This window comes from Martes martes (assembly GCF_963455335.1).
Source record: "Martes martes genome assembly, chromosome: 8".
Classification (NCBI taxonomy): domain Eukaryota; kingdom Metazoa; phylum Chordata; class Mammalia; order Carnivora; family Mustelidae; genus Martes; species Martes martes.
Window position 1 is genome coordinate 122,475,361 of NC_137895.1, and position 16,252 is coordinate 122,491,612.

Below are 16,252 nucleotides of genomic sequence, written 5' to 3' on the forward strand. Positions count from 1 at the left end.
GTTCTGAATATATCATGCCAGTTCTTTCTGGCCTGCCAGGTCTCTGTGGATAACTCTGCTGCCAATCTAATATTTTTACCATTGTATGTTACAGACTTCTTGTTCCGGGCTGGTTTCAGCATTTTCTATTTGTCACTAAGACTTGTAAATTTTACTATTGGATGACGGGGTGTGGACATATTCTTATTGATTTTGGGGGGGGGTTCCCTGCACCTCCTGTATTTTGAAACTTGTTCCCTTTGCCATAATAGGGAAATTCTCTACAATAATTCTCTCCAATATACCTCCTGCCCCTCTCTCTGTTTCTTCTTCTTCTGGAATCCCAATTATTCTAATGTTGTTTTGTCTTATGGTATTACTTATCTCTCAAATTCTACCCTCATGGTCCAGTAGTTGTTTGTCTCTCTTTTGCTCAGCTTCTTTATTCTCCATCATTTGGTCTCTGTAGCACTAATTCTCTCTTGTCCTTCATTTATCCTAGCAGTAATTGCCTCCATTTTTTATTGCACCTCATTAATAGCTTTTTTAAATTTCAGGTTAGTTAGATTTTAGTTTCTTTTATTTCTTCAGAAAGCGCTGTTATTTCTCCAGGGAGGGTTTCTCTAATATCTTCCATGCCTTTTAGGAGCCCTCTAGCACCTTGAGAATCATCATTCTGAACTCTAGATCTGACTTATTACCAATGTCCTCATTGATTATGTCCCTAACCTTTTGGTACTACCTTTTTTTTTTTTTTTTTTTTGTGGTGAGTTTTTCTGCCTTCTCATTTTATCCAGGTAAGAATGTATGGACAAGAGAATAAAATACTAAAAGGGTGGCAAAGTCCCTAGAAATATGTATGCTAACCAAATCAGAAGAGACCTCAAACTGGGGAGAGAAGAAAGGGGGTAAAAAGTTTTTTTAAAAAAATTTTGTAAATGATTTCTATGTATGTGTGTATGTATATATATATATATATTAGACTGGTGAATATAACAGAGCCACCCACTTGATTTTGGGTGTATTTTGGTCTCTTAGAAGAAACTACCTCCCAAAATTTTAAAGAAAGAAGAACATATATATATATATATATATACACATATATATATATATATATATAGAAATAAGGGTAAACACAATGACAGGGTGGAATATGACTGTAAAGATGAAAAAATTTTTTAAAAAATTCTAAAAAAGGAATTGATAAGTTGGTTGGGAAAGAAAGAAAAAGAAAGTGGAGAAAATTTGCTCAGGCTGGAGACTAGAACAAATCCCTGTAATAGATTTAGGGTATATTTTGATCTATTAGTAAAAGTTGTGTTCCAAAATTTTTTGGAAGAAAAACCTGATATGTATACAAAAATAAAGTTAGATACAATGAAGGATAAAATATGACTATAATAATGAAGGTTTAAAAAGTTTTTTTTTTTTTTTTTAGAAAGTTATTGTGAAGGTAAACTAGTTAAAAAATGTTAAAAGAGGGAAGAGGAAAAGTTAAAAAAATTAAAATAAAAAAAAGTAAAATTAAAAAAATTTAATTAACTTTGCAAGATTAAAGAATCATGGGGAGAAAGCCATGAGTTCTATGCTTTGCTTTCCTCTCCTCTGGAATTCCACTGTTTGTGATCGGTGAGCTTGGTCCTGGGTGGATAGTCTTGCTGATCTTCTGTGTAGTGATTCTTAAATGTCTTTGTCTGAAGTAGAATTATGCTGTCCTTGCCAGGGACCGGGCTAAGTAATCTGCTTGAGTTTGCTCTCGGGAGCTTTTGTTCCCTGAAAGCTTTACATAGAGCTCTGGAGGACGGGAATGCAAATGGTGGCCTCCCAATCTCTGGCCCAGAGGAGCTGAGAGCTTGGGGCCCCACTCCTCAGTGCGCCCTCGGAGAAAAGCACTCAATCACCCCTGTCTCCCTGGTCTCTGGCTGTGCTCCAAGCTCACCCAGCCTGTGACTGAGCGTTTCTGTCTCTGGTGCATGGCCCCACTTGGAGTCTCCAACCCCAGCAGATTCCTGACACTCTGCTCTTCCTGTGGCTCTTCCCAGATCTGCCACTTTTGGGACCCCTGCTCAAAGAACAGTGGCCTGATTGTGCTATGGATCACAGTAATCCTGTGGTGAGAGCTCACTCCACAACCCTGTCTCTGTAGCTGGGTTCCCTGCTGTAATACCTATGAGCTCTGCTACACTCAGACACCCCTGATCTTTCTGTGACCTCACGGGACCTGAGACCACACTCTCCCAGCGAGGGCTCCACCCCTGCTTAGCCTTTGGAGAGATGTCCCTCAGTGGAGCAGACTTTTTAAAGTTATGATTTTGTGCTCTATTGCTCCACTGCTTGCCGGGAGCCGGCCCCTCCACCCATGGACTATCTTCCCATCGCTTCGGATTCACTTCTCCACACGTCCTACCTCTCAGAAAGTGGTTGATTTTCTGTTTCTAGAATTGCTGCTCTTCTTCTCTTTGATCTCCTGTTGGATTTGTAGGTGTTCAGAATGGTTAGGTAACTATCTAACTGAACTTCTGTGACCTGATGTCATCTCAGTCTGTTACCCCTCCGCCATCTTGACTCTGCACTTACTGTCATCTTTTAATAGTTATTTGGCCCCTGGGAGCCTAGTAACTTTGGCCTATGAACTCATAGTATAGTAATATGAGTTGCTGTCTCTGGTGATTCAGGGAAAGGCAGAAGGCCAGCCCTTTGCCTGTCTCCCACTCACCACTGTAACACACATTGCCATATATTTGGAAATAAATGTTATAATAAGTATGTAACTTATTTATTAAAAAGACAAGTTTTAGTAAGTGACATAAAGAGTCCTGAATAAGTAAAAAACTAAAAGATATCTCAGGGTAAAAATAATTCAACATTTAAAGTTTCAGCTATTCATTAAATTATTCTAAAATTCATTTGGGAGACTGAATGTATGAGAAAACCTGAAGAACAAAAAAAATTGAGGATGAAAATGTGACCTACTAAAATGCAACATTAAGACTTAATCAACTCCAGTGTAGCAACTTTACTTCCCTTTATGTCTTTACCCTCTTGCACTTATAGTATTTATGCCTTAATTATTTGCTTTATATACTTTGAAAACCATATGAGATGGTGTTTTGATTTTTCTTCAACCATCAAAAATAAATTCAAGAACACAAGAAAAGTTTATTGTCTTTACTCATATTTTAGCTGTTTTTTAAATCCCTTCTTGATAATTATTCCAAGGTTTATTCTTTTATCCTCTCTTTTATGCTTGAAGAAACTCCATTAGCCATTCATTTAAGTTATGTCAACTGGTAGCAAATTCTCTTTGTTTTCCTTCATTTGAAAATGTCTTGGAAGAAGGGGTCCTAGGCTCTGCTCAGCCTTTGGTTTGGGGATGGAAGCTGAGTTTTAGTATTTCTTACTTCTTTTCTTTTCATGACACAAAAGGTAAACACTGACATAAAGTATGAGGGCAGGGTTCCCTGGGTGGCTCAGTCCTTAAGCATCTGCCTTTGGATCAGATCATGATCCCAGCACCTGGCGTCGAGCCCTACACCAAGCTCCCTGCTCAGAGGGAAGCCTTCATCTCCCTCTCCCACTCCCCCTGCTTGTGTTCCCTGTCTGGCTGTTTCTTTCTCTGTCAAATAAATAAAATACTAAAAAAAAAAAAGTATGAGGGCAAATACATTGCCAGAACAAATACACAATATATAAAATAAAGAGTCAATATGCATAATACATGGAAATCAGTTAAAAGTTAGGTAAATGGTTAAATTATAAGAAGAGAGTATTCCTTCAATTTCTATAATTTAATTATTATTGAACTAATGTCTATTTTTACTATTATTAGTGTGGTCAGTCACTTTTCATACGTTTGTTACCTTGGGTTCTTGGGATAGTTTAACATCCATATGGATGAATGTGAGAGATATGTCCTTGGCCAGTGGCAGAGTCATGAGTTGAAATTAAGAGGTTTTTCCTTTTGTCAACTTAGAAAGAACGGAAAATCAGAATATTAAGTAAATAAAGCAACAGTGTATGTGGAACAAAAATTAGATTAGCGTATAACTACTTTTTGAAAAATTGTTCTGATGTATATTGGCATATATAAGAAAAATAAATATAATCTATATTTATATAACTTTTCTAGTAATTTATTTTTATGACTTTCTCATATTAGATTATTACCTCCACAGTGAGACTCTCTCTCTCTCTTTTTTTTTCCACCTTTTTATTCCTCGTATCTAACATAGTACATGTGAACATCAAATGTTTGCCGAATATATGAATGAATGGACAGATAAGCCAATAAGCAAATAAACCTCCCATTTTACATTTAGATGCATAATTTTGGAAATTATGGGGAAAAGATTTCATATATTTAAAGAGGAATGATAGTAAATATATTAGATATTCTACTGTCACCTGCCATTAGGTTGATCCATGGTTGGTTTTCAAAAGAATTCACCCTTGTTTTCTTTTCTTATTACATAAAATGATAATGGATATATTGTTCAAATCTCTTTTTCACCAGAAGGTCAGTTGTAAGATTGAAGAAATGGTTTTTATGTTTTTGATTAAAGTGATCACACAACCTTCTGTGATGGTATTTGTTGAAAACCCATTGGGGGCTTGTCACAGTTAATGAGTGGTTCTAGAAACTTCAGAAGTAGATTAGTAGAAAATATTAGCAAAGTGAGTTAAGTTTGTAAATTAAGACAAACTTTATCAATATCCATGCCTGTTATGTTGTTATGTGTCAGACAGGCCCCCTCTACTTTAATCTTTAGTTTAAGTAATCATTTCTTTGATTCCACATCACTACAACATCACTGACAGTCGAAGATTAACCTTGAAAAAGGCTTCGCTTCTTTAGTCATCAGAAGGATATAAAATTCTATTAATTAGGTGTGAATTTCCCATCCCCTTCAAGGCAAAAGTTACATGAGTCTCTGGGAGGGGAAAGGCTGTTCAGAAATCTATCTAGACACCATTAGTTGTTTTGCAAAGTTAAGTTTGGGTTAACTAATATGAGACTCCACTTTCTTTGTAATTCAGCCAAGGAAGAACTGTTTGATTGTGTCTCCCTCAGCACAACAAGGTGTCAGCCATATTTATCAACATTAGTACCCTAAAAGCTTGAACCTGTAGAAATGTAATTCGTTTGGATCCTTTTTCCAATATTTCTCTTTTTCTTCAGCTTATATTAAAAAAAATACCTGTAAATTATGTATTTCACAGTTGCATGCGATAAATCTGTTGGAACAGCTTGCTTGATTTTCTGGCTGCCATTCCCCTCAGTATTCCCCTTGATTCCACGGTTTGATTACAAGCTTCAGACACAAAGGTTTTGTAGTTACTGTTGTTAATTTGTTATGAAAACAAAATAATTGATCCTGAGATATTAGTTATTGGGAACTAACCATAAACATAAACATAGATGTGCATATATTTATAATAACATACATAGCAAGTATATATATTTATAATGCTATATATAGCAAATATATAGTTTATTTATTTCTCTTTCTTTGCAATGTGGCCGTCATCATGATTTATTAAAACATCTAATTCTCGGGAGGAACTAGGTCTAGAAGATCAAAGAGGAATGAAAATCAACTTTAAACATATGGAGGAGATACTTACATGAGTGTTTTAGAAAATTAATTTTTCCTTTATAACTGAAGAGTGATCCGTCATATTATACTAGAATTTTTTAGATAGCCAAAATAATATATTAGTAGGATTTTTGAAATCCTGCTGATCTTAGAAATCATCACTTTGCCACCATAGCTCACTTCACAATCCCTTTTTTTATATCCGTCAGGGACAGTGATTCCTCCCACGTATTCCTCCTTCCATCTCATTTCTTCTCTTCCCCTATGTAAATTATTTCCACTCAGAATATGAGTAGAAGGTTGGGGGAGCATCCCAAACTATAATCCCGGGTTTCTATAAAATGTTCAGATCCCATGAGATATCGAGGATTTCGTGTGCATGCAGAGGAGAGGTGGAAAGAACTGAGTGAGCTACTTCTAAATAGTAGTGTCTCTGAAAATACCCAAACAGATTTATCGGTGCTGCTAGGAAACACTGTAGTAGACTAACATGCCTCGCTTTCGCTGAGGTCGGGTGCATCACGGATAGTATCAGAGTTCCAGGGTTTGTTTTTTAATCCGTTTTCCCTAATCAAATGCTTCTGTTCTAAGGGATTGGCTTTGTTTCTTCTTTTGTGTTTATTTCTCTACTGCAGACAGAGAAAGGACTGTCAAAAGTATGGCAAGAACCTGAGCAGAACTCTGGTGAGCATTGGCAAAAAGCTACCATCCTGCTAGGAAAGCTAAGGAATTTTGAAGTCATATTCCAAGGCATCAGAACCAGGGATCTGGGAGGAGGAGCGGCAGTTGATGACGTTGAATTTAAAAACTGCATGACTGGTAAGTTTCTGGAAATCACTTCTTTTTGGAACAACTTTCATAATCTAGGCATTTTCATCTTTACTTCTCATTTACAAAATGTTCTGCTGACATCTATTTGATACATGCATACAAATCTGTTGAAAGGGATCATTTCATAATAGTTGAACTTCCATGTTAAGGGGAGATAGCTTCTCCCTCCCACAAATACACAAGCATTTAATTCCTTTCTTCCTTCAGACCATCCCCTGACATGCAGAAGTATTTCCCTTTGCATTTATTTTTCAACACAATATAAGTGCATGCCTAACATTTACATACATTTATCTAAATTAATTTAAAATGAACCAATAAAAAAAAAATTGGTAGAAAGCCATAACTTAGTTGAAATAGGAGAAATAAATTCAACCCGGACTTTAATTGAGAGCAAGGCTTTGGGTATTTAAAATGCTGCTTCAGCAAGTGAGCAGCAACTTGAAAAATTTTGCTCTCATTTATCTCACTTCCAAATGTGTGAAGTATAACTGTACTTAGATTTTCTTTACAAAACTACCCAGAAAGTGTCAAAAATAATTACAAATATACTGGCAAAGTTTTTTCCGAGGCACTATTCCATCTGATTTCCAAAACAGCGCCATGTGAATGACGCTGCCAACGAATTCTGCACTGATTGTCTTGGAGGCGAGCTCCTGGGACCGAGAGCTAAACTTGAGTGCTATTTAATTTTATTATTGCTCTTACATTAAAGTATCTTTTCACGGAGGCAGTTCATAAATGTGATTCGGTATTTGGTGATGTTGCCGCATCTGCTCTTTTTATGAGCAAGGCAGCTTCAAAGATCCCAGATGATGTAGGGAACGCAGAGCTCCGGGTCTTCATGTCAAGAAAGGGACAGGATTTGGGTGTGGAGATGTTTGGGAGAGGGTTCTGGACAATAGAAAATGAGACTCTGGACATATAGTCATGAAGATGTATCTTAGAAGATAGGCGTTTGTTCTAGAAGAAAGAGCTTCTTCAGTTCTTCTCTAGTCACCTTCCTCATGATATGCTGTATTTCCATTATAGTTAGTTCTTCAATCTATGAATGATTCTGGCAACTTAAAAAAAAAAAAATCTCCAGAACGTTTTTTTCTAAGCTTTTTGAAAGAAAGAAGTTTTTATTGAACAGAAGAGATTCCTTTCCTCTTCAGGGAGGCAGAATGATTATTAGATGGGCTGATTCAGGGAAGATATCCGAGCATTATTATTCCAACTTTGCCAGTTTTGTGGAGGAGTTTACACTGTTTTTTTCCCCCATTCTTATGAAGTCCTGTGAGAATTTACATGATTATAATCAATGCTCAGCCTACTGAGAAATACTTTAATATCTTATGTTTAGTGATAAAGTACTTTTTAGGCCTATAGTTCTTTCTGTGTCTTGGAAATAAAGAGGCAAATCGTGACCAGTTGTACTTGAACATGGTCAGTTGTGTATCAAATATGTTTTAGGACAAAGTAGCCATTGCTTTATTAAAAAGCAGTTAAAGCCCAATCTCCTACAGATAATGAAGGTTTTCAAATTATGTTTTAGTTAAGATAGAAGAAAAAAAGCATTATTACAAAGTGTGCAAGAATACCTATGAAACTAAAAGACAATGATTATTTTGTTTCTTTAGGTTTTTCTTTTTTAAGTTGTTTTTGTTTATTTGACAGAGACAGTGAGAGAGGGAACACAAGCAGGGGGAGAGGCTGAGGGAGAAGCAGACTTCCTGCAGGAAGCCTGATGTGGGGCTTGATCCCTTGATGCTGGGTTCATGACCTGAGCCAAAGGCAGATGCTTAAGGACCCAGCTACCACCTGGGTGTCTCCTTAGGTTTAACCTACATGCCAGTAAAATGTTAGTATTACTCAGAATTTGTTACCCTAAGCTGTTTGGCACTATCACCAATTTAGAAGAGAATGGCATTTAACTAAACACCCCCAAATCAGAAAGGCGCTATAGAACAGTTGTTAAGAACAAGGAGTCTTGTGACGCCTGGGTGGCTCAGTTAATTAAGCATCTGACTCTTGATTTCAGCTCAGGTCATGATCTCAGGGTGCTGAGATCGAGCTCCTGCCCTGCTCAGTCTCCCCCGTCAGTGAGGAGTCTGCTTCTCTCCCTCTTCCTGTCACTCTGCTTCCCACCCCCCACCTCGAACTCTCTCTTTGTCTCTCTAAGATAAAATAAATCTTAAAAAAAAAAAAAAAAAAGAAAGAAAGAAAGAATGAAAAGAAAAGAACAAGGAGTCTTATGGGACACCTGGGTGGCTCAGTTGGTTAAGCGTCCGACTCTTGATTTTGGCTTAGGTCATGATCTCAGGGTTGTGAGATTGGGCTCCGTGCTTAGCAGGGGTCTGCTTGAGATTCTCTCTCTTCCCTCTCACTCAACCACTCTCTCTCTCTCAAAAAGAAAAATTTAAAAGAGACTTGAGTCTAACTATCTGGGTGTGTAATCAGCTTTTCCACTTACTAGTTTGGGTGACTTTATTTTAGTTTGCCTCAGTTTCCTTATCAATAAAATGGGGACGATAACGATAGTACTTCCATCATAACTTCCTGTGAATATTAAATCTGTTAATATATGTGAAGTGCTGAGAAGAGTCTTGACACATAGTAAAATTTGTACGTCACATTTTATTGTTATAGTTGTCACCGTTCCTATTGACCATGACCATGTTCTCAGTTGGTGTTTTATTGCCCTGCACCAGGTAGCCAACTTCAAATCATATGCAAACACATTGTCATAAAGTCTGTCATGGAATTGTTGCTGTTAGCCATTTGAGGTGAAGAACTTAAAACATTACATCATATTTATTTTTCTGTCCCATACTACCGATAGCAAAAGACCATATTTTATGTGATACCATTTATATGAAATATGAATATATTATAAATATTTTTATAATTATAATTATAAATATATAAATATATTGATATTATATTACTATATTAAATATATAGATATATTATAAATATTTTTATAATTAAAATTATAAATATTTTTATAAATAAAAATATATGAAATATCCATAACAGGCAGATGTGTAAAGACAGAAAGTAGATTAGTGGTTCCATAGGGCTGAAGGAAAAAAGGGCTGAGGAGTAACCATTAAGGAACATGCCATTTCTGTGTAGGATGATGAAATATTCTACATTTTTTATAGCAGTTGTTGCACAACTGCATAAATATACAAAAGACATTAAATTGTAAACAAAATACAGGTGACCTTAATGGTATGTAAATTCCAAATTATAACACAATGAAGTTGTTTAAAATATGTATAAAAGCAGGGAGAATTATGGAAACATGGTAGTGATGATGCAGAGTGGTTTTTGGGTTTTCCCAAGTTCTCACATCAAAACACTCAGAGCACCTAGTTAGCAAAGTCAGTAAATCACAGAAAACATAGACAACAAAATTAAGTGCAAAGGCATCCCTACAAAAGCCAGTATATAAGCAAATAGGGATAAACCACCAATAGCCACAAGACCTGTGTGTTGTTTATGTCTGTAAAGGAAAAGGCAGGAGAATCATGAGAGAGCCAACAGATACTCACTGGGAAACTCAGTCATGTGGTTTGAGAAGGGCAGCTAAAACCTATGCAATGAATGGGTCCAGAGCTCTGCGGGAAGTTCTGTGGGGTCGGAGCCGTTGACACCATGAACTCTCAAGCTTGATCCATCACGATCCCCTTCCATTTCAGCGGTTCCCATTCATAAACCCAGCGAAGCAAAACATTAACGGGCACAGCACTGGGAGTGCAATCAAAATGGAGTAGACTAGGGACAGATGAAGGAGAGGGAAGACCCACATCAAAGTAGGGGATGGGGACAGAGCCAGAAAATCTCAAAAAACAAGGTACCATATGTTTTTATAGATTTATATAGATTATATAGATTTATGTTGGTTACTATACACTAATAACCATTTTCAGGGGTTTAACACAAATCCTTTAACTTTCTCCGTGTCATTATAGAGCTTCACTTTTCACATTTGCAGAATGACAGGATCATAATGGACTCTGAGATTTTCCTAGAACTGTCTGACAACCCTGGAATCTATGCATATTTTTAAAAGTTTGGAATAATTGGGAACAAAGTTTAAAATTGATGAAATGTGAATGTGGAAGAAGGTGGAGGATATATATGATTTCCATGTATTTCTATTTTTATTTGGTGGTTATCTACTTTACCTGCAAATAAGGAAGCTATTTGAGCTCCATAGTTACTTTTTATTTTCCATTCAAAAACTTACAACTCAATTTATTAGATAATATTTAGTACATGACCGACATAAAGCTGTGTGTATTTTTTTATTTCTTTGCATTCTGAATACATCACCGTACTATCTTCAATTTACTGTCAAATCTATTGTATTTTTCTAAAAAGAAAAATAAGGCATGGGCATAGTCTTCAGTCTGTCCAGGGACACATTAAGAAGCATATCTCCTTTTTGGGCAAGTTAACAAGGAAGCAAATAGCTTATTCATGGAAAAATAAGTGACAGATTAGGAACTCGTTATCTCCTCTTTTTAAATTCATGTTGATTTAAAATGTTGTTTTATTTAATAAAAATCTTATAAAGTGCAACTATCATCCTATAGAAGAGGCATGTAGGACTGGAATTTATATAGACAGGAATGAAATAGTCCATCATTGTAATTATCAAAGTGTCAATTCTAAATTTAAATGGTCACTCATTTTTCAAAGAGAGTATTATTTATTAAGGACCATCATTCAGCTGGTACTTACTGCATTTACTATGAATACCAAGTAGCATTTATGTCAGTTGTTGGTAGCCCAGTTCTGCAAAACCATTAGGTGCAAATCCTAGGTTACACTCTTGGAGTCCGCGCTGTGGTTTTAGGCAAGTCACATGATCCTCCTTTGTCTCACTTTCCTCAGCTATGAGATAATAAAACTGCTTCCATCCGGGGAGCTCTTACAACTAAATCATTTCCTTCATGCAAAGCGCTTTGAGGAATATATATATATATTCCTTTGAGGAATATATATACACAGTAAACCCTGAATATTTGTTAGCTAAAAGTATAAAGGAAGAGCAAGAACAAAAGACTTGATAATTGTTGTAGACACAACACTTTTATATCATTGTTCAAGATCTGGTTCTCTTCTGTTCACTTGTTCAGCAAATGTGTATCGATTGCCTGGGCTGCGGAAAACTCTGTGCAACGTACTGTGCACATCTCCTCGGAACAGGGCTGAGATGCACATGTTACGCAGTGTTTGGCTTCATTGATTTTCCATTTCCCCTTTCAGTGCCCCTGCCTTGACTCCCAGCACTTCCTCCCCTTCCCCACATGCCCCCTGTGCCTTATATTTCCTGGACTGTTCTGTGAACTGTTTCCAAGAAACTCGTAAGCCTGGTCCCTTAGCCTGGTCCCTTAGGGTGGAAGCCAATAATAGTGTGAGATGTTGCCTTTTCCACTAAAACATCTAGAAGATTCAATTGAAGGATGACTAGATTTGAGTTTAGGGAAAAGGAAGGAATAATTTAGAGAATAGAAAATGCTTCCAGAAGTCAATAAAATCTTCTAAGTAGACAGTAGCACAGTAGCTACTCTGTCTTTCTCTAAATTAATACAGAACAAAATATAATCATGCTTCCCAAATAATCCTAAATGTGAAGGGAGGGTAATAGTTTGGGGATAAAATAAGGGAAGCCAGCGTCATTATAATTTTAGCTGTCTGGTGCATTGTCTTCACACATAAACTGAAAAGGCTTACTCTTTCACACCTTTTGTTTTTCCCCTCAAAAACTGTATGTATGACTCCTAAGTGTCCTTTAAACAGTAATTGTTCTGGAGTGAAAAATAGTGGCTTGATGATAATGATTTCAGTGCAGCATTACTCTGGATTCAAATTGAACTGGGGAGATCACAAAACAGTGATTGCTCCCTATAAAGTTCACGAATACATAAATCTATAAACAGATGTCTGTAGAGTTTGCCTTCGAAACTTAACCTTTGTCACTTAGTTTAGATGAAAAGCTGTACTTCTGCTCAACATATGAGTGCTCCAAGTGTTGCTTTTAGATCTCACATAATTTTCTTTTTTTTAATTACATTTTTTTAAAGATTTTATTTATTTATTTGACAGGGAGAGATCACAAGCAGGCAGAGAGGCAGGCAGAGAGGGGAGGGGGAAGCAGGCTCCCTGCCGAGCAGAGAGCCCAATGTGGGGCTCGATCCAGGACCCTGGCATGACAGGAGTCAAAGGTAGAGGCTTTAACCCACTGAGTCACCCAGGCGCCCCTCACATAATTTTCTTTTAAGGTATACGTTGGAAAAAAGAAAAAAAAAAAAAAAGATGGCAGTGAGTAAAAAAATAATAGTAATTGAACATCTCACCTTAATGAAATAATTAAAAGCCACTTATTTTTAATAACTGATAGTTAGATGATTTGTAGCTCTGTATAATATAAGTATAGATAAAGAATGAATCCAGATGGATGGATGGAAGAAAGGAAGGAAGGAAGGAAGGAAGAAATGAAGGAAGGAATGACAGATTAATAGAAACCATTTATTCAGATCTTGGTATGTGTGTGAAAATTCAGATCAGAGCAAGTTTCTGCCTTCATTGAGTTACATTCTGGTGGCAGACGCAGATAATAAACAGAGTAATGTGTAATACTGTGTCATGGGGTAATAGATGCCATGAATTATATAGGGAAAAAGCTATGTAGAATCATTACCTTGATTAGAGTGGTAAGAAACAATCTCTTTGAAGGTTACAGTTGAGCAGAGCCTTAAATGAAAGAAGAGGTAACCATGCAAACATCTCAGTGAAGAGTTCCTCTGGGCCAGCCAGGCAGATTTATCAGAAGGAAAGCACATTGATGGATGAAGGGTGGGGATAGCAGTGGGTCTCATCATTCAGAACTTTGTCATCAGAAACGCCTGCTCTGATCTCCTTACAGTGCAGGAGTTAAACGGGCCAACTGGAGTCGGTCTCCCTAGGTTTCAGTTTTGTCGCTGCCACTTACTTGCCATGTGACCTTGAATACATACTTATCAACTCTGTTACCTCCATATCTTTATGGCAGTAAAAACCAGACCTACTTTTATAGATTTAACAAATTAACATATGCCAAGAGGTTTAAACAGAAACTCTTTAACTACTCAATAAATGCTAAACATATGATTATCATCATAATCATCACCATCATATTTAATCTAATCCTCAGTAAAACTCCAGAAAATTGAGGTACCCAGAGGTTGCAGTAACTAATACCAACTAGGTAGATTTCCTTACTGATGCTTAACAGCATAGAACCTTAGCCATCATTAGCCATAAAAACATGTAGCAGTACTAAAATCATGAGAGGTAACTGATTTTTATTGATCTGAAAATTTTGATTCTTCATCGGTGGAAAAGAGTGGTGATATCAGTTCATGGACTTAAGAACAAAAAATACAATTTTTTTAAACCTATCATTGTTTGTTGTAGATATTATTTACTATTCGCAAAATATCCATTTTTGTTTGTTTTAATTATGTTTGTTTAGCCAACATATAGTACGTCGTTAGTTTTTTTTTTTTAAGGTTTTTTTTTTGTTTGTTTTGTTTTTTTTGTTGGCAGAGAGGAATCACAAGCAGGCAGAGAGGCAGGCAGAGAAGGGGGGAAGCAGGCTCCCCGCTAAGCAGAGAGCCCGATGTGGGGCTCGATCCCAGAATCCTGGGATCATAACCTGAGCCAAAGGCAGAGGCTTAACCCACTTAGCCACTCAGGCACCTCACGTCATTAGTTTTTGATGTAGTGTTCAACAATTCACTAGTTGTGTATAACACCCAACGCTCACCATTTCTTTCCATGTTTCCCAGACCCTTTTGGGTAAGTGGATCCATGTGAAAAGATGTGGTCAGTGCGCTCTGAGAAAGTAAAGCATCACTTGCAGGTTGAAGCATTTACGTGCTGGAAGACAACCCTCCAGGTCTCCCTTCTGATGCTGTGGTAGAGGAGGCCTTATATTCCAAAGGTTGTGTCTCCACCTGCCTGGTCTTTCCTGAATTGGTAGAGAAAAGTCCCTCTGCCAATTTATTTTAGATGTGAATAGCAAGTGACCCTCCAGAAATGGTGTTTTTGAGATTTGGGGTTTATTTGTTATGTGTCATATCCCCTATATTACAGAGGGAATATTTTTACAGCTAGAGCTATTACAGAATTGTAGTAAACATATATAAGGTTGTATTTGACACTGGGTTGTCAAATGTATTGAAGCAGATACATTTGTTGTCTTCAAGGTTACCTCATGAGGATTGTTGTTGCTTAATTAATGAACAAAAAGAAATCACAACCCAAGCTATCAATCCTTTGCAGGTTTTTTCCAAACTGAAGATATAAGGGAGAAGGATACCTATCTTTCAGAATCTAATACTCTATGTTAAGAAGAGCTTTCAGCAACCCTGCTCTAGCCTTGTGGGGAAAGTGGTCAGGAGAAAAAAGTTGACACTACACAAAATTCAGAGCCAGGGGGTGAAGAGTCCTTGTGGCGTCAACCCTCTGCTTTCAGTTATTGCCAGCTATAGTCTTCACTTTACTTTATTGCTTGAATTGATTGGAGACAGGCCTCAGGAGAGAGGCTTCATTGTCACGGTCAACCAACAGCATTGTTCTTCAATAAGCCTTAGAGCCAAGTTATTTGCTTCTTGTAAAATCAGTGCATCGATTCTTGTTCTTGGTCACACGCCCATATTTTTAGAAACAGGACTGTGCAGTTGAAGTTATTATATCCATAATCAGCTATTTCAAATTTAAAAAATTAAAGCCATTGATAGATCTAATTACTTTAATGTTATATTGAAATCATTTGTTACATACCTGGGAAATATCAGATATTACTTTATCTTTCAATATAGTTGATAAGATTAGTGTTCCAGTGTCAACAAAGTCCATATTTAAAGCTATAATTATAATCATATCACAGTGACAAACTAAATATTATAGTTAATGTGATTATTCTTGATTATAATCTAAGCACAATGATATAACTATAACTTCATTCATTCATAATATTAAGGAAAAGTAATTGCTGAAGCATACATTTCAGTAAGGATTAAATGCCTTTGAAATACCCCTAAGTTCAAATGAAGGCTACTGTAAATTCAAATACTAACATTATCCTCAGTTCGTTTAGTTTTTAATTAGAATTTTTGTTTTCATTACAGTGAATATTTCCACAGTTACCTTGGTTGGGAAGACCATTGCACAGACTATTTGTGACAATACGGAACCTCATTTTTTACTGAACTATGTTTAAATAATTATTTATTCAAAATTAATATTCATATCAACAAGACTTCCATTTTACATTCATGTTTTTTTTATAAATTTTCCATTACACATTTCAAAGATATGTTCTTCAGTCCTGAAACATTAGTACAAATACATATAACATATATAATCTACAGGTATACTTCACTCAAGAAATTTATATCAGTTGGGGGGTGCCTGGGTGGCTCAGTGGGTTAAAGCCTCTGCCTTCGGCTCAGGTCATGATCCCAGGGTCCTAGGATTGAGCCCCGCATCAGGCTCTCTGCTCAGTGGGGAGCCTGCTTCCTCCTCTCTCTCTGCCTGCTTCTCTGCCTACTTGTCATCTCTGTCTGTCAAATGAATAAATAAAATCTTTAAAAAAAAAAAAAGAAATTTATATCAGTTGGATCAAATATAAAGAAGTAGATTTTAATAAAATTTGCATATATATGTACGTGTACAAATATTAAGCCAAGGCTAGAAACAAACTTTCTTATCTATCATATTTGATGGAACACACATACACATATACACAGAGGGATATATGAGTTTCTGAAAAACCTCATATTTTGAATAATCACACAAGG

At 36.5% G+C, this 16,252-nt stretch overlaps 1 protein-coding gene across 1 annotated transcript in view; it reads left to right on the forward strand.

Annotated features, from left to right (window-relative positions):
• Positions 1 to 16,252, forward strand: part of MALRD1 (MAM and LDL receptor class A domain containing 1) — a gene marked incomplete at its 5' end in the record, with an annotated part of 744,051 nt that overhangs the window by 478,132 nt on the left and 249,667 nt on the right. The window contains one exon of the mRNA XM_080810106.1: positions 6,212 to 6,395. Within this exon, the coding sequence (XP_080666232.1) occupies positions 6,212 to 6,395 (184 nt within the window). The remainder of the gene's footprint in view (positions 1 to 6,211; positions 6,396 to 16,252) is intronic.